Source organism: Bubalus kerabau, chromosome 4 (assembly GCF_029407905.1).
Source record: "Bubalus kerabau isolate K-KA32 ecotype Philippines breed swamp buffalo chromosome 4, PCC_UOA_SB_1v2, whole genome shotgun sequence".
NCBI classification, from domain to species: domain Eukaryota; kingdom Metazoa; phylum Chordata; class Mammalia; order Artiodactyla; family Bovidae; genus Bubalus; species Bubalus kerabau.
This window is the reverse complement of record NC_073627.1, coordinates 53,787,438-53,807,159: the sequence shown is the minus strand read 5'-3', so window position 1 is coordinate 53,807,159 and position 19,722 is coordinate 53,787,438. Positions and strand designations below refer to the sequence as shown.

The window sequence follows — 19,722 nt, the reverse complement described above, 5'->3', positions numbered from 1 at the left end:
TGATCTTTTTTGGCCAACAAGTACTGTCATTTAAGAATTTACAAGAGTAGAGGAAGTTGAACTTTTGGGTGCTTACATGTAGTTAACTAAAGCCTTATGTTATTTCACTGAAACTTACTGAAAGCAATATTTAGAATGAGATGCAACCTCTGTGAACACATAGTTGGATTCTTCTTACTTAATAGAGGTGAACATTAGGGCCCAGAAACAGTCAGTAATTGGCTTGCCTGAGGTCATATGGCTTAGGTAGTGCCAGAACCTGAACTGGAAATGAGGTCCCAAGTGTTCTTTCTTTCTGCTGAGGTTGTCTCCAGGCATCTTTATTTGGTTTGGCAATATTTCCTGGCGTGCACGAAAATGGTTTCTTATGTACTAACGGGATCTATATATGTGAATACATTCCCCGCCCCCCCCCCCCAACTTTTTAGCTGATTTAGTCTTGTAAATTCTAGGAAAACAAAAACTATGCTTGGCAAGATTTGCAGTGGAGTGGCATAAAGATAGGACAATTTTACTTCTGTTCTTCAGAATAGTTACTCTTGAGTTCATGCTTCACTACTATCGGATATCAAGGTGTCTTCTTTCTGGCAAGTGGAAAAGACAGAAGATCTTTGTAACACATGTCTCTACTTGAGTGAGTGTTCTTGTTAATGAATAGGAGGAAGCTGTATTAATTTCTTTGCTCCTGATAAAAAAATTTCCCCAAGCTGTTTATAATTTCAGTGTAATTGTTTCATTCTGGGTAAAGAGCCACCGTAGAAGAGTTAATTTTTTGTCCTGTTAAGAATCTTTTTGCTTCCATTGATTTCACAAAACTTATTTAGTTTCTTAACTATAATTTAAAGAGTTTGTCAGTATTCCAGAAATGAATCTTTTCAGTAGGTCATTGTGGTGTTTTCTCTTATTGAGGATCATTAATAAAACCTTGGTCTTTATAAAGATTTTCCTGGAAGGACTATGTAAATAGTGTTAAGAGCCTAGGCTATGAATTTAGATGGCCTTCGTTCAAATTCCACATCTACAACTGGGTAACCCTTGGGCTAGTTACTTAACCTCTTATTATCTCAGTTTCCTCCTAGATATTGAAGTTAGTACCTGCCTTGATTAGGGTTAACTTTACTTAAGTAAAGTTAAGTAAAGCATTTAGAAAAGCACTGCCGTGTATTTAGCCACAGTTGTTATGTCATTTTGTGGTCTACTGAGCAGTTGCTAAGAATGTTTTTCCAACCGTCTTTGGAAAGCATATCTTTGTGTTGCTGCTTACTTGATTATTGTTACCTCATTATTAATAAAGTTTCAATAAATATCTACATGTATATATTCACATTTCATTAATATTTTACAACATATACAGGATTCTTAACCAAATGAGTTGTTCTTGTAGGGCATTACCTCAACTTTTTTGTATTAGTAACAGTTTACATTATATATGTGCACCATAACACAGAATTTGAGAATGGAAATTTGAGGGTTTGATGCTTAACAGTGTCTTCTTTGCATGAGAAGATCCTTTTGCAGTATCTCTTGTCATATCTGTCCATTCATCCAATCAATGAACAAACACCTTAGGTCTTAAGCCTTTTACCAAATTCTGGGAAAAACAGTGGGAAACAAAAACTAATAGATACTTTAGTTGGGAACCCTACAGAGAAAAAAATACAAAAATGAAAGAATAAGCACAGTGTAATAAGTATTATGAAGGACACAAGGATTTGAGAGAGAGTTAATGTGGGTATGTGCTTGTTTAAGACTCTAGCACGGTGCACCAAGAATATAGTGACGTGAGATGAGGTAGGAAACATTCAGGGTCCAGATTATGTAGAGGTTTATAGGCCATGGAAATGAGTTTGGATTTGATTTTTAGGGTAATTAGCAAGTCTTTCTACAGTTTCAAGTAGGAGAGGAGTATGATTTACAAGCAGTTTACTCTTGCTCGTATGTGAAGGATGAATTGAAGGGGCCAAGAGTAGAAATGGAGACATTGAGTCCATTGCAGTGGTCCAAGTGAGAGAAGAAAATGGCCTGAATCAGAGTGGAGGCAAAAAAGTGGAGAGCACAGTGGGTGGACACTAAATATATATGGAGTAGGACTTGGTCTTGGATGTGAGGGGTAAGGAATTGAGAAGAGTCAGGGATGACTGTTCTTCTGGATCTAGTAACTGGGTGGATGGTTATGCCAAGTACTGGGAGAGGAAAGGTTTGGGAAGGACCAGGTTTGTTATAAGAAGGGGGATGGGGAGGGAGAAGAAAGTACACATTCAATTTGAGGTGATTAGGATTCATCCAAGTACTGCCATTAGGTATACAAATCTAGAGGTCAGGATGAGAAATACAAATTTCAATACAAAGGAATGCATGTAAAGAGTGATATAGTGGGTTATGAAATTGTTGGATTACAGGATGGTCACAAATTCTTTTCATCATTATATGCATACTCTTCAGCAATATGATTTTTACTTCTAGAGTCTGTTATTCCACCCCTTGTCTTTGTACTTGACTGTGTGGTTTACTCTGGGCAAAGGGACATCAGGAAGTACGACCACAAGGAGAGACTTGAAAAGCACTTGCACGTAGGGGCCTGTCTTCTCGTAATGTTCTGTTGAACCTGGAGCCCACCATGTGAGAAAGGGCCCAGGCTAACGTGCTGAGGTGTGGACGACCAGTTGGAGCATCCAGCTTAGACCAGCCCAGCTCAAGAGCCAAGCTAGCCCAGACCGGAACTGCCCAACCTAACTCACAGAACCATGAGAAATAGTAAATGATTTTTTTTTTTTTTTTAAGTAAGTTTTGGAGCTCAGTTGTTTGCTACTGCTAAGTCACTTCCGTCGTGTCCAACTCTGTGCAGCCCCATAGACGGCAGCCCACCAGGGTCCCTCGTCCCTGGGATTCTCCAGGCAAGAACACCGGAGTGGGTTGCCATTTCCTTCTCCAATGCATGAAAGTGAAAAGTGAAAGTGAAGTCACTCAGTCGTGTCCGACCCCCATGGACTGCAGCCTACCAGGCTCCTCCGTCCATGGGATTTTCCAGGCAAGACTACTGGAGTGGGGTGCCACTGCCTTCTCCGGCTCAGTTGTTTAAGCACCTGCAAAAGTCAGTGGATGAACAACATTGTAAATCAACTATATATCAATAAAACGTTTTTTAAGATGATAATGGATGCAAATGATACCTCACTACAATCTTGGTGTTTTTGTGTGTGTGTTTGAATTTATTTACTTATTTTTTTGGCTGTGCTGATCCTTTTTGCTGCGCATGGGCCTTCCCTGTCTGCAGGGAGCGGAGGCTTCTCTTGTGGAGCACAGGCTCTTGATGAGTGGGCTTCAGTAGCTGTGGTACGGGGGCTTAGTTGCTCTGCAGCATGTGGGGTCTTCCTGGACCGTGCATTAAACCCTGCATTGGCAGGCAAATTCTTAACCACTGGACCACCAGAAAAGTCCCTTGGTTTATATTTTTTGATTATCAGTAAGGTCAGGTAGATCTCTGTTACGAAATACCTCTTCATGCCTTTTGCCTGTTTCAGTTTTGTGGCGTTATTTGTCTTTTTTTTAATAATTTAAAATTCTGTGTATACTCCAGCTACTAGTTCTTTTCAGTTACATGTTCCTCTGGTTTGTTGTCTCGTTAAGATACTTTGTGATGAATTTTAAGTGTAATTTCAAGTTGTCCAATTTTTCAGTCTGTTTCTTTTTTGGTTAGCTCTTTTGTGTGTCTCAGGAAATCCTTCCCTACCCCAAGGCAGAAAACTTGTTTTCTTCTACAAGTTTTGATTCTTGACTTTTAAATCTTCAGTCCATTAGGAATTGAATTTTGTGCATGGTTCAAAGTGGGATCCAGATTTTCTTTTCTTTTATGGATAATCAATGTGAATAGTCTCTCCTTTTCCCACTAATCTGTCTTGCCATTTCTGTCATGTAGAGTTCCAAATATACAAGAATCCTTTTAAAATTTTTTGTTTGTTTGTTTATTCATTTGTTTCTGGTTGTGCTGGCTCGTGGTTGCCGCATGGGCTTTGTCTAGGTGCGGTGAGAGGGGCTGCTCTTCATTGTGGCGCATGGGCTTCTCATTGCAGTGGCTTCCCTTGTTCTGGAGCACGGGCTCGAGGCTCCTGGGCTTCAGTAGTTGTGGCTTCTGGGCCCTGGAGTGTAGGCCTGGTAGTTGTAGCACATGGGCTTAGCTGCTCTTCTGGGAAATCTTCCCAGACCAGGATTGAACCCATGGGAAATCTTCCCAGACCAGGAGATTGAACCCATGTCCCCTGCATTGACAGGCGGATTCTCATCTGCTGTACCACCAGGAAAGGCCAACAAGAATCTTTTGAGAAGCCATCTTTTCTGTTTCTTGGTCAGTTTGTCTGTCTCCATGCCTGTAAAGCACATCTTCATTATATATTACTCTAACGTATGTATAGAAAGATAGATATAGTCTGGATAAAAGAACTTTGGGTTGGGAAGATCCCCTGGAGAAAGCAATGGCAACCCACTCCAGTATTCTTGCCTGGAGAATCCCATGGACGGAGGAGCCTGGTGGGCTACAGTCCACGGGGTTGCAAAGAGTCAGACATGACTGAGCGACTTCACTTTAAGAACTTTGTCAGATATATATATTGCAAATATTTTCTCTCATTCTATAGCTGACCTTTTTTTTTTTCTTTAACAGTGTGTTTCAGAGAGCAAAAGTTTTTAAACATGAAGTCCAGTTTATACAATTTTTTTCTTATGGTTCCTGCTTTTTAAATCCTAAGAAATATCTATCTACCCCAAGACTGCCAAAATTTTTTGTTTTTGTTTTTGTTTTAAGAAGCTTTATAGTTTTAGTTCCTATGTTTAGATCTGTGATCCATTTCAAATCAGTTGATCATATGAAAATAAGGGTCAATGTTCTTTTCTTTTATAAGAATATTCAGTTGAGTGGATATTTCTTTCACCATTAAATTGCCTTGTACTTTTGTTGAAAATTAATTGACCCTATGTATGTGTGTCTGTTGCTGTATTCTGTACTCTATTAATTTATGCCTATCCTTTTGCCAAAGCCACACTGTCATGAATACTGTAGCTTTATAGTAAAGCAAGTCTTAAAATCAATTAGCACAAGTCTTCCACTTCTGTTGTTTATCCAAATTGTTTTAGCTAGTCTAAATTCTGTGCTCTTCTATATAATTTTGAATCCATTTGTCACTTTGGATTTTTTTAAAAGCCTGCTTAAGTTTTTGTTTGAGATTGCCATTAAAGCTATACATCAGCTTGAGGGAAATTGACATAGTAACGATATTGAGTCTTCCTAATGGTGAGCATGGTACATGTTTTCCCATTTATTTAGATCCTCCATGATTTCTTTTTAAAACCTTTTTAGAATAGGTCTTGTGCATATTTTGTCAAACTTACCTCTAAGTATTTCAGATGCTATTGTATATGCACTTTTTAAAATTTAACTTTCTGTTTATTCCAAGTATATAATATTGATTTTGACTTTTTCTCCTGACTTTGCTAACATTTATTAATTCCAGTAGTTTTGAGCATTTTTCAGTTTTCTCTTATTTTGACCCAAGTGATTTAGAATTGTGTGCATTAGCTGCTAAATATGTTCAAATCTTATATTTTTGTTGCTAAAGTTTGACATAATTTCTAGGTTGAGAATGTGGCCTATGATGCCCATTGTTTAGAATTTTTTGTGACTTATTTCTTAGCTTAATAATCATAAGTGGTTTATGAAAAAAATCTGTATTTTCTAATTGTCATATGCTGAATCTTGTACATATTCCCCCCCATATTTTATTTCTTAATTTTGTGGTTAAAATCTTCTATTTTAACCAACATTACTGAATGTTTTGTTCTTGTTTTTTTGTTCGTTTGAAATATCAGTAATTAATAGTTGTTTTGAAATTTCCCAATATAATGTTGGATTTATTCATATCTCTGTGTATCTTTAACCTATTTTTATGTTATAAATTTTGGTGCTATATTCTTTTAGGTGAATTCAAATCTAGAATTGTTATGTCTTCTTGATGAGTTGAACCTATTATCATTATGTTCTCTTTCCCTAATAATGACTTTTGCCATTTGTCTTATTTTCAACCTTTCTTTATCTTACTTTTAAAACCATGGAATTTTAAAAAATGTAATTGGCAGGGACTTCCCTGATGGTCCTCTTTCCACTGCAGGGGGTGAGGGTTCGATCCCTGGTTGGGGAACTAAGATCCCACATGCCTCGAAGCATGGCCAAAAAAAAAAATTGCAATATGTTTTTCAAGTGATGAGTTTAATCTGTTCATGTTTATTTTGATTATTTACATACTGGACTATTTAGACTTGTTGCTATCAAGTATTGTTTTGATGCTACTCAACTTTAGAACACTTTAATCTTTTCTCTTTCTGATTTATATACCATTGCCCAAATTTCACAATCTGCTTATAAATCACAAATTTTAGAATTATCTGGATTAAAGCCTTCATTTTGATATAAATAATCTGAAGCATGTACCCTTGCCATTTGAAGATATTCTGTGACTTAACTTTTCATATTAATGACTTGTGTAGAGCAGCTTATGTTCCTCAAGTGTTTAGGGGCAATAAAATAGTGAGGTCTGTTAAGCGATCTGAATGTAAAGTTTTGTCAGAGAAATATACAAACAGTAACAACCTACAAATGAGTCAGTTTGAATAATGAGAAGCAATAGAGCTTAGTGTTCTCATAATTCTAATAATGGGGAACATTTATAAATGCTAGGACAAGCTAAACCTTTGAGACTTTTTTTTTTTTGGTCTTTTTTTTTTCCCTGTGACTCCAGAATTCATTGGTAAGAATTGAAAAATACTGTTATTTGACTGTTTTGTGTAGTAGAAGAAACATTGAATTTGGGCTTGAGAAAGTGAGGTCAAACTCTTACCTTGTCATTTATATGCTGCTGAGTTGCTCTTTGGGGCCCTTGGAGCCCTCACTTTCTCGTTTGTAGAAGGCAAGTACTCTTGCCTGGAAAATCCGATGGACGGAAGAGCCTGGTAGGCTGCAGTCCATGGGGTCGTGAAGAGTCGGACACGACTGAGCGACTTCACTTTCACTTTTCACTTCCATGCTTTGGAGAAGGAAATGGCAACCCACTCCAGTGTTCTTGCCTGGAGAATCCCAGGGAATGGAGAGCCTGGTGGGCTGCCATCTGTGGGGTCGCACAGAGTCAGACATGACTGAAGTGACTTAGCAGTGTAAAAATGACTGTTTCCTACAAATGTTGTTAGTATCATATTAGCTACTCTTTATGCAACCTGTATATCACTGTACAGAAGTAGTTACTATTATAGAAATCCAAAACCCTGGCCTTGGTCTGAGTAGGATTCATAGACTCCTAGAATAGGAAGAAAATTATGACAGTCTCTTAGTCTGTATGCCTAATGATTGGATGAGGAAAGGGAGAGTCAGGGTGCGAAATGACATTCTGAAGGTCTCTCAGTTAGTGGAGTCTCCCAAATCTAGACTGTTAACTCCTTTTATTATCTTAAATCTTGACCTTACTCTTACTCTCCATCTTTTTGGTGAAAATGCTTTGCTAAGATTGCATTGGTTATAAAAAACTGAATGAACATTTAGAGATAGATTGAGAGAAAGTGAAAAATGAGATTTTTAGGTTGTAATTTTAGAAGTTATACATTTTGCCTATGAAGATAAAATTGTGTTTTTACACCCAAAACCTATCAGACTTGAAAAAAGGGAGTTCCTAAAGCGTCTTTCAGGTTGTTGTTTTTTTTTTTTTTAACTTGGATTTTTACATAAAATTTAATTAAAAATTAGACCTGGAGCAGCGGCCTTTTTCAACAATTAGAAGACTTTGATGAGTTGCATATACATTTCGCTTCATTAAGTTGAGGGATATTTTAGGCCAGAAACTTATAACCTGCTAACCCATTATTAGGAGATTTATTGAAATTCTGAATGCTTTTAAATTGTTAACTAACTTGGGATTTTAATTTTTTTAATTTCCCCAAACTTTCAGTTCAGTTCAGTCGCTCAGTTGTGTCCGACTCTTTGCGACTCCATGAATCGCAGCACGCCAGGCCTCCCTGTCCATCACCAACTCCCGGAGTTCACCCAAACTCACGTCCATCGAGTCAGTGATGCCATCGGGCCATCTCATCCTCTGTCGTCCCCGTCTCCTCCTGCCCCCAATCCCTCCCAGCATCAGAGTCTTTTCCAAACCCCAAACTTTAGAAAGTTCAAAAAGATTCAAGGAATATTTTTCATATATTCTCATTCAAATTATGAATTTTCAGAGAACAGATTGTTGGACTGTCACTACCATGGGATGGAGACTCTGGCTCAGAGGCAGATGATCTGATAACCACTCTGATACTGTGCATGGTCTTGGAATTATCTTTGCCTTTCTGCTCCTATACAAACAGAAAGCTGGGTCAGAACCTCACTGGTCAAGATGTATTACTCTTCGCTTACAGTATTTATTTATTACGTTTCCAAGAAGAAATTGCAGTTTCTTAATCTTTTTTTAGGGAAGTCTACCACTATTTTGAAATGGTCTGTGACTGAATATACTAAATAATCCAACCAAGGACACACACTCTAAAAGCAAAAGAGTTTACCAAAAGATGTAATATTCTCAGGTTGGCTGTCTTTGTGTGCCTTGTATGACAAACACTGTAGTTTTATTGAGAAAGCTGACAATATTTTTGTGAGAAAGTAGAATCATGTGGATAGATGGTTTTCTTAAAAGGAAGTATGTTCATTTTATTTTGGAATTCAGTGATGAAGAAAATTCACTACTCTGTTTTATTTTTATTTTCATCTTGGTAAATTCTCCAGTAAGTCTTGTGTCATTCAGTAAGTTGTATTTTCATGACATCCTCCAGTGTTTTTTGTGTCACGTTAGGGGACTCACAGTAATTTAGTTTTACATTGTTTTTGCCTTACAAGTGTAGCTAATGTTTAAAATGAATGGAGCATTATAGTCTTAGTACACTGGATGTACAGCCTACAAAGAACCTTTGTGAGCTGCTTTTAGCAGTTTTCTGAGCACTTCTGCCAGAAACAAAAAAAACCCACATATTTTAATATCAACCTTAGGTTTTAAGTGTGCTTCAGCTGTATTTAAAATCTGCTAGTTACAGCCTTTTATAGCATTTCTTGTATCTAGATGTATTTTCACAGTGAAAATTATTTGACGTTTGAGTTAATCTGCTTTCGTATTTTTGTCTTCTCATCCCATCTATAGACCTGTAGAGTTTATTTCAACAATTTTATTCTTAGAAACAAAACTACGATGCATGCTATTCAAATCGATATTATAACAGTCTCTGTGCAAGGCTGCATTGAATGTCAGGAATATGTCTATGTGCTAGGTTCCTTTTTGAGGAGATTTCAGTCTTTTAAACAGGCTAGTAATTGGGTTTATTCCCACATCCAGGGATCTGACTGACAATATTTAGTAACAGATTTTCAGAATTTGTGCTACTTCATTAAACTAAAAAGCGGCTCTCCTTAAAACTGTTTATTTCCTCTTTCCCTTGATACACTGGCTAGAGCTTTTTTGTTGTTGTTCAGCCACCCAGTCGTGTCTGACTCTTTGCAACCCCATGGGCTGCAGCACATCAGGCCTCTCTGTCCCTCACCATCTCCCAAAGTTTGCCCAAGTTCCTATCCATTGCATCAGAGGTGCCATACAGCTATCTCATCTTCTGATGTCCTCTTCTCCTTCTGCCCTCAATCTTTCCCAGCATCAGGGACTTTTCCAGTGAGTCAGCTGTTCGCGTCAGATGACCAAAATATGGGAGTCTCAACTTCAGCAACAGTCCTTTCAACAACTATTCAGAGTTTATTTCCCTGAAGATTGACTGGGTTGGTCTCCTTGCTGTCCAAGGGACTCTCAGGAGACTTCTTAGCACCATAGTTCAAAGGCATCAATTCCTCGGCCCTCCACCTTCTTTACTGTCCAGCTCTCACAACTGTCCATGACCACTGGGAAGACCACAGCCTTGACTATACATATGGACCTTTGTTGGCAGAGTATTGTTTCTGCTTTTCAACACACTGTCTAGGTTTGTCATAGTATTCTTGCCAAGAAGCAAACGTCTTCTTTTTTATCCTAAAATGATTTTTAACAGATTGTCCTTTTGGTACTTTTCAAAGTGGTTGCATTGATGAAAAATAATTCATTTTTGTTATCTTGCATAACAAACCAAGATCTTTCTGTCGATGCTTCTGTAAAAATCAGTTGTGCAGGCTCTTGAATATTATAGAAAGATGGAAAACAAGTGCCTGTAAATGAATACTCGGGCAGTATTGACTATGGTTGTTTTGGAAAATTGAGACATTCCTGGAAGGGGTGTAGAGAAGCTAACATTAAGTGCCTGCTGTGTGCCAGCCAGACTCTGTGCAGGACAATTATATATAATTTTTCTGAAAGTAGAGAAAATAAATGAGAGTCCCCAGAGCAACACGAAGAACATTTAAGGATGACATGAAAATAGGAATGGGGGTATTTTACGAATAACTTAAATGCAAAAGCTTAAATTACTTACCCAAGGTTATGCAACTAGTAAGTGATGTTGGTAGGATTTTTTTTAGCTCCAAGGAAATAAAACTACTTTCAGGTGGGAAGGAGAACAGAATTAGAATAGCATGGATGCATTAGTCTTGAAGAATGGAGTACAGGTGAAATGCTGCTTGCCCTGATTTGGCCTCTGATCAATCGAGACATATTGGCAGCTTTGGGGCACCGAGTTAATGTTCTCAGTTCTGGAGGCTGGATGTCGAAAATTAAGGTGCCAGCTCTCCTCTTGGCTGGTACATGGCTGTCTTCTTCGTGTGTGCTCACATGACATTTCCTTTGTATGCATACATACATACAAAGAGAGAGGTCTCTGGTGTCTCTTTTCTCCTCTTCTAAGGATACCACATCTATCTGATTAGGGTCTCACCCTTAGGACCTCATTTAACCTTAATTACCTGCTTAAAAGCCCCAACTATAAAATAAATACAGTCACTTTGGGGATTAGAACTTCAGCATATAAGGGAGGGGGAGGTACAATTCAGCACATAACTAGCATATTCTCTTCTTCTGTAAGTGTGTAATTCTGTCCTTATGTAATTGAGTAATTATGGCATAAGAAATGTATATTTGGTCTTTGTCCCAGTTCCAGGCACAAAGCTCCCAAATCCTTTGTAGTTTTCCTGAGTGATATAAGTGAAAGGAGCACCTTTTATTCTAATGAGGCAACTTCTGTTGGGCCCGTTGTTATCTCCAGGGTGGGGACTGGTCACCAAAAAAAAACCTAGACATGATTAGAGGGGTTGAACTTTAACCCTCATCTCCCAACCTCTAGTAGGGGAGTGGGGCCAGAGGTTGCCAAAAGGTTTTCAAAAACTGTTTTTTAAACTGTGAATTTATTTTGTTTGTAAAGAAGTGGACAGATTAACTTAGTCTCTTACGTTATTTCTTGCAAAACAAAATTCCAGACTTTTTTTCTAGAGAATTTTTTGAGTAGGAAATGCCAGTGGACTGTTTTCTTCTTTAGCATATTGTGTAAGAACACATTATTTGCTCAAATAAAAGTTCCTCTTGCAATGTCTTGTAAATCGTCTCTGAGTGGTTGCATAATACCATTGTTATTAAGTAAGAACTTAAACAGACCCAAGTTGTTTTGAATAAAACTTTGTCTCTCAAAGAAGATACCATGGGAAAGAGTAAGACTGGGGAAATGAGTTATTGGTATTTTGTAGGGGGAAAGGTTTTAGAGTGTGTCCTTCATAACACGTAAGCTCTTTTCTGCCTTCTTACATCTTTGCATCACAAATTAATTAATTGTTCTTTATTGTGATGTAAGTGAACGGCTGTTCATCTCGAAAATGAATTGCCTGCAGAATTTGGCTGAATATGAGTTCGCAGTTTTAAGTCTTTACAGAACTTATGTATGAATGATTAGAAGACGGAAAATCTTTAACTTCATGTTGAATGATTGGAAGATGGAAAATCTTTAACTTCTTTATTATATGGTTCATTTAAGATACATTCAGTTAATTTTATTAATAAAACCAGAAAGCATGATTTGTGGAATAGATTTGTATTTTTTAAACCTATTGTGATGGTTTGATCATACAGATTTTCACAAATTATCTTCACATTTTTTTGTAATTGCTTGTCTTTTGAAAATATTGTCACAGAAGTATGACTTAAGTTTACAGAATCAAGTTTCAGCTTCTATGACTACTATGAATGTATTGCCCTCTGAGCTCCCATACTTTATCCTGTACTTTCTGTCTCCTTATTGTCGGAGGAGTTTGTAATTTCCTCAGTTCTGTCTTGTCGCAACAAAAATTTGAAGCAACTGGACAGACCAGCATTACAGCCCTTGGACAGACCAGTGTTACAGCTCTGTGTTACAGCTCAGTTTTATTTACAAAGCAAAGGAAAATATATCCTTGAGGCGTGAGGGCATGCCAACCCAAAAGACATGAAGAGAATAGAGGCCCCAGCCCATTTTTGGGTCCTCTTTTTATATGTTTTTTTCTCCTCCTCCTGGGCCTGCCCTATGTAAATTGGGCTAGCCTTGGAGTGCTGTTTGTTTTACCTGAGGTCCTCACTCCGGTTTTCCAACCTTTGTTCTACCTAACATTATCATCATTGTAACTGGTATATATTGAGTGCCTATAAAAGATGAGACAATATTAGTATTTTATGTATATTATTTTATTTAATCCTCAGAGTACCTTTTGAAGAAACTGATATATAGAGAGATGTAAAAACTTGCCAAAGCTTAAAATAGATACTGGGAAGTTTGGATTTGAATCCAGTTCTGTTAGATTCCAAAACCTGTTGTCTTTCTGCTAAGTTATTTACTGTGTATCTATTTCATTGTTTTATGTTATAATTGAAGTCTTGTGTTCATCTGGTTTCCCTGCTAGACTATGACCTGCTGGAGGATAAGGATCTTCTGGTATTCACGTTTGTGTCTTCAGTGGCCATTGCTGACCCCAGAACTTTTATAGTGAGTGTTGGATGAAAGATGCTGATGTGACTTATGTGGCAGCCATGAGGCTTGTGCTATGAAGTACTTTCTCTCACACACACAGTTGCTAGGTTTACTGCTCCATATACCTGCCCTTTTGGTGTATTGCCATTTATGGTTATATGCACACTAGCATGCCCAAACACACTCCTTCATCGTCATCAATTTTATGGACATGAGAATTTTTGTTCTCCTTTTGTAGATCCAAAGAATCAAGATCTAGAAAAAATGAGACTTACTTAAAATCATGCAGCTTAGTCAGTAGCAAATCTGGTGTGCAAATCCAGATTTTAGACTCACAGTCCTCTGCTCCAGGCTCTCCATCTGTGCTGAGGGAAACCTGTGCTTTATTTCCTGATATGTTAATTTGTTTATTGAAAAATGAAGGCAACAAAAAAAGGTGTCCAGAAATGGATTGTGTCTAAAAGAAGAAACCTTCTGTTGGAGTAATGAATGTAGGCTTTTTCTTCAGCCTTTATAATCTTACATTTGTTTTCCTTTATGAAGCCTAAAGTATGGTTGGAATTTTAGCCAAGGGATAAAATAGTTCTAACTAACAAAGTGTAGGAAGATTGAACCCATGACCACGTCATCTTCTCATCAGCTGAGTCTAAATCTAGCAGGACTCACGGCACGTGCAGAGGACTCAGCACTGAGACTTTGAAGTGATACACATTTTGAGTAGCAAGATGTGCTTTACTAGCACCTGAAAGAGTGATACAGGCACAGGTAATCTGATGTTTTTGTATAGAATAATTACATCAGCACCGTTTATATGTTGTAATTTAGAGATTTTAAGTAAAAGATTTACATCTATACTTGTAATATAAAGTGTAATATGACAAGTCTATTTAAATACTCACTCATTCTTGGCTGCCTCAGGTCTCGGTTGAGGCACACAGGCTCAGTAGTTAGGCAGGGCGTGTGGGGCCTTAGTCCCTGACCAGGGGCCGGAACCATGTCTCCTGCATGGGAAGGCGGGCTCTTAACCACTGTACCACCAGGCAAGTCCTTAAAGAGTACATTTAACTCATCTTAAACGTTTAAAATTTTCACCTTCTATGCCTGTACATTTTTTTCTTTCAGTAGAATTGCTTGCTAAATATAATGAATCTTGGATCTGTTGTCAACATTTTTAACATGTTTGATAATGTAATCTTTTTTTTTTTTTTAAAGTAATTCCAAAGGACTGAAAGATTGGTAAAATTTGAGTAGATAGTGTGTATGGTATTAATGAACTATAAAGACTTTAGACCTTTTAAGTTATCTGTTTGAAGGTAGTAGTATTTTATAACCTTCTATGGAAAAATTGCCTCCAAATTTTAATCTGGAAAAGCACTGGGATAGCTGTTTGGAAAAGGATTGCAACAACATGGCTTTTATATGTTTAATACTTCTACTAGACTTTTATGCAGATTATTAACTCTTGATTATAACTGAGAAAATTAAGGTGTCAACATGTTGAGATAGCAGGTGGGGATTCCTACCATGTGGTTTCTGTATTCAGTTTCATTCAGCCACAGATGCAAGGCAGGAATATGTAACATAGCACTGGATTTTATTTTGTTTTATTAGCTCCTCAAGAGTTATTGATCTATGAAATGGCAGAGAATGGAAAAAATTGTGACCAGAGACGTGTAGCAATGAACAAGGAACAATATAATGGAAACTTCACAGGTAAAGGATGGTTGTTTGGAGGGAGAAGATCTGTGGGTTTAAATGATATCCTTTTCATTGGAATAAAATTCAAATATATCTAATATGTATTATCTTTTGTTAATAAAATAATATATAGTAATATAAAATACATAAAATTCTTATAAATCTTATAAAAGATTATCTTTTGTTTCATCTTCATAGTAAATTAAATTATGGATGTATAAGGGCCTATAAGGTGATTTTTCACAGTGATAGCAGAAGCAGCTTGGCCATAGTCACATCAGCAGTGTTCTAGACACAAAATTCTTGCTTTTTAATCTTATGGTGTGGTAAATATTTATTTGACTTTGTTTGCCATTCAGTTCAATCATGCTATTTTGTAACCTTAGAAATAGATGATAAATTTATTTATTATGCTAATTGTAATTTTTATAATTATCCAAAAAGTCAGAATGTGATTATTGTGTATTTCTTTTTAAATTTTAATTTGAGACAAATAAATTTTTATTTTAATTGAATTAGGAATTTGTGGTAAATTTCAGTATGCCGCTGCTGCTGCTGCTGCTGCTGCTGCTAAGTCGCTTCAGTCGTGTCCGATTCTGTGCGACCCCATAGACGGCAGCCCACCAGCCTCCCCCGTCCCTGGGATTCTCCAGGCAAGAACACTGGAGTGGGTTGCCATTTCCTTCTCCAATGTATGAAAGTGAAAAGTGAAAGTGAAGTCACTCGGCCGTGCCCGACTCTTAGCGACTCCATGGGCTGCAGCCTACCAGGCTCCTCTGTCCATGGGATTTTCCAGGCAAGAGTACTGGAGTGGGTTGCCATTGCCTTCTCCGAAATTTCAGTGTATTTGACTCTTATTTATACATTCACCCTAAAAATTACAGTTATCATTTATATAGACGATTTAAGTAAGAACTTTCCCTTATGTGTTTAAAAGAAAGTGAAAGGTTTTCCTTTTCTGTTAATTGTAATGATTTGCTTTTTAACTTGATCATTTGACATCTCAAACACATTGCAAATAATATCAGTACTTCAGCAGGGTTATAATTATATCATAGAAATCTTCTTCTACTGGAAGGACTGCAAGCTTTCTGAAGTAGTAGTCCCCATCTGTTCATTTTAATCACTACATTGCTTTGCAGAATGTGTTTGCAGCACTTAACTGACTCTTGGGTTACTTTGGTTGTCAATAAATATTGTATCATTTCACCATGAGTCTCAGGATTCAGAGATAGGCATTGCATGTATCATAGTCTCGTCCCATTCGGAGCTTTCACATGTCATTTTTTCATTCCTTTCAGCAAGCGCATGCATTTGTATATTCTTCTTCTATTGCCTACACCTTTGGAATTTAAAATTAATGTGAGAATGGCACACTTACTGTTCTGTACCATGGTGTGCATTTGTTTGAGATTTTTAACTTACTATTTTCTAGAGATTGTACATGAAGAGCTTATGCTTTTTTCTTTTATATTTGTTTATTTTGGGCTGGACTAGGACTTCGTTGCTGTGTGCAGACTTACTCTTCATGGCACTGCACAGGCTCCTTATTGCTGTGGTTTCTCTTGCTGCAGGCACAGGCTCTAAGCACAGGCTCAGTAGCTGTGGCCCACGTGCTTCATTGCTGCACAGCATGTGGGGTCCTCCCAGACCACGGCTTGAATCAGTCCTCTGCTTTGGCAGGTGGATGCTTATCCACTGAACCACCAGGGAAGTCCCAAGAACTTATTCTTTATTGCGGCTGCTTAGTGTTCTGTTGTTCAGGTATAACATATTTTAATCACTCCTCCATCTTATTAAAGCAAATAACACTGCACTGAATAAACTTGTACAAAAGTCATTTCTCCTTACACCTAATCATTCTCCTGAGTAGAATTATTCAGTGACAGTTCAGTTCAGTTCAGTCGCTCAGATGAGTCCGACTCCTTGCGACCCCATGGACTGCAGCACGCTAGGCCTCCCTGTCCATCACCAACTCCTGGAGTTTACCCAAACTCATCTCCATTGATTGAGTCAGTGATGGCATCCAACCATCTCATCCTCTGTCGTCCCCTTCTCCTCCCGCCTTCAATCTTTCCCAGCATCAGGGCATTTTCCAGTGAGTCAGCTCTTTGCATCAGGTGGCTGCAGTATTGGAGTTTCAGTTTCAACATCAATCCTTCCAGTGAAGACTCAGGACTGATCTCCTTTGGGATGGACTGGTTGGATCTCCTTGCAGTCGAAGGGACTCTCAAGATTCTTCTCCAAAACCACAGTTCAAAAGCATCAATTCTTCAGTGCTCAGCTTTCTTTATAGTCCAACTCTCACATCCATACATGACTTCTAGAAAAACCATAGCCCTGACTTGACAGACCGTTGTTGGCAAAGTAATGTCAAAGTTGGTCATAACTTTGCTTTTTAATATGCTGTCTAGGTTGCTCATAACTTTGCTTCTAAGGAGCAACCGTCTTTTAATTTTATGGCTGCGGTCACCATCTGCAGTGATTTTGGAGCCCCCCAAAATAAAGTCTGCCACTGTTTCTACTGTTTCCCATCTATTTGCCATGAAGTGATGGGACTGGATGCCATGATCTTAGTTTTCTGAATGTTGAGCTTTAAGCCAACTTTTTCACTCTCCTTTTTCACTTTCATCGAGAGGCTCTTTAGTTCTTTGCTTTCTGCCATAAGGGTGGTGTCATCTGCATATCTGAGGTTATTGATACTTCTCCTGGCAATCTTGATTCCAGCTTATGCTTCATCCACCCTGGCATTTTACATGATGTGTTCTGCATATAAGTTAAATAAGCAGGGTGACAATATACAGCCTTGAAGTACTCCTTTTCCTATTTGGAACCAGTCTGTTGTTCCATGTCCAGTTCTAACTGTTGCTTCCTGACCTGCATATAGGTTTCTCAAGAGGCAGGTCAGGTGGTCTGGTGTTCCCATCTCTTTCAGAATTTTCCACAGTTTGTTGTGATCTACACAGTCAAAAGCTTTGGCATAGTCAATAAAGCAGAAATAGATGTTTTTCTGAAACTTTCTTGCTTTTTCAATGATCCAGCAGATGTTGGCAATTTGATCTCTGGTTCCTCTGCCTTTTCTAAAACCAGCTTGAACATCTGGAAGTTTATGATTCATGTATTGTTGAAGCCTCGCTTGGAGAATTTTGAGCATTACTTTGCTGGCATGTGAGATGAGTGCAATTGTGCAGTAGTTGGAGCATGCTTTGACATTGCTTTTCTTAGGGATTGGAATGAAAACTGACCTTTTCCAGTCCTGTGGCCACTGCTGAGTTTTCCAAATTTGCTGGCATATTGAGTGCAGCACTTTCACAGCATCATCTTTCAGGATTTGAAATAGCTCAACTGGAGAGTATATGCATTTATAATTTCAAGAGATGATGCCAAGAGATTTACTATTATTTACAATAATAAGTAACCTTAATTGTACATATATATACAGGTATTAACTCATTTAATCTTTAACAAGACCCTAAAAAGTAACTACTGTTTTTATTTTAGCGAAGACAAAACTGAGGCACAGAAAGGTTAACTGGCTTTGACCAATAGGTGGCAGAGCCAGGGTTTAATGTCCCTTCAGAAGGTTTTTTTAGAGCAGAACCTGCTGGTCTTCCCTGATAGCTCAGATGGTAAAGAATCTGCCTGCAATGCAGGAGACCTGGGTTTAGTCCCTGAGTTGGGATCCCCTGGAGAAGGCAATAACAACCCACTCCAGTATTCTTGCCTGGAGCATTCCATGGACATAAGAGCTTAGCAGGCTATAGTCCATGGGATCGCAGAGAGTCGTATATGACTAAGTGACTAACACTACTACTACTAATTGGCCTTCACATTTTGAGCTCTAAATCACTTTGTTCTATGATATGATGCTAAATTGCCCTTCACAGAAAGTGGACTAATTTAGTATTCCAGTAATGTATGGGCTTCTGAGCTGGCTCAGATGGTAAAGTGTCTGCCTGCAATACTGGAGACCCAGGTTCGATCCCTGGGTTAGGAAAATCCCCTGGAGAAGGAAATGGCAACCCACTCCAGTACTCTTGCCTAGAAAATTCTATGGACGGAGGAGCCTGGTAGGCTACAGTCCATAGGGTCGCAAAGAGTTGGACATGACTGAGGGACTTCACTTTGACTTTCAGTAATGTATAAGAGAAACTTGTGTACTGACTCTAAAATAATTCCAAAAAGAATGATAAGAGTAGAACAGCAGGACATAGCCTAGATTTGGCACAGTGTGAATCGGGTTGTTTGCTTTTGAGGTTTCTATGCAGTCCTTCAAACATGGGATGGGAAGATAGGTGAGTTTTGAGAGTGATTGGGAAAAGTAGCATCCTGTTTTAACTTCTGCACTAATTTTTTCAGACCCCTCTTCAGTGAATGAAAAGAAGAGGAGGGATCGAGAAGAAAGACAGAATATTGTCCTGTGGAGACAGCCACTCATTACCTTGCAGTATTTTTCTCTGGAAACCCTAGTAATCTTGAAGGAATGGACCTCAAAGTAAAGAGTCTTCCATTAACTTTTATATAAACTGTTTTTACTAATTCTAGAAGTCTTCAGCAATCTCCTATTCCTGCCACCTGCTCTATCAAAATGGATTAATTAAATTTAGAATGTTATAGGAACATACTTATTTTCCTTTTTATATGTAGTTTGAAGAAAAATAGATTAGGGAAACTTACTGCTATTTGTTCACTGGATTATTACAGTTGACCATTGTCTCCTATTGAATCCTTTATGCGAAGGAGAACCCTAAGAACGAAAAGTGTTTTCTTCTGGCTTTACCTTCAGGAGAAATCAGGCCTGTGTACGATACACTGATTCTTTAGCAGGTCAAGGTTCAGGATACGTGGCACTACTGATAGTTTGAGCCAATGAAAAGGACTCTGCCATGGAAATTGTGTTCTGTCTTTGATTTTAGTACTTGTAAGCCCTGTTTCTGATATCATAAAGAGCAAGTTGAACTTTTAATTGCCTTAATCATTTTATGGTTTACCTTTCCAAGATATCTGTAATAATATCTGACATTTTTATTGTACTTGCGGTTTATACAGTATTTT

At 38.0% G+C, this 19,722-nt stretch overlaps 1 protein-coding gene across 6 annotated transcripts in view; it reads left to right on the top strand.

The window, feature by feature from the left end:
• Window positions 1–19,722, top strand: part of VMP1 (vacuole membrane protein 1) — a 130,163-nt gene that overhangs the window by 2,197 nt on the left and 108,244 nt on the right. For 3 of the 6 annotated variants that reach the window (XM_055577458.1, XM_055577463.1, XM_055577464.1), the window contains exons 2-3: window positions 14,581–14,682; window positions 19,027–19,162. In XM_055577458.1, the coding sequence (XP_055433433.1) occupies window positions 14,607–14,682; window positions 19,027–19,162 (212 nt within the window). In that variant the 5' untranslated portion in view covers window positions 14,581–14,606. Of the gene's footprint in view, window positions 1–12,901; window positions 12,985–13,625; window positions 13,735–14,580; window positions 14,683–19,026; window positions 19,163–19,722 lie in introns of those variants that run through there. The other 3 variants (XM_055577461.1, XM_055577459.1, XM_055577462.1) reach the window with 2 other exon arrangements.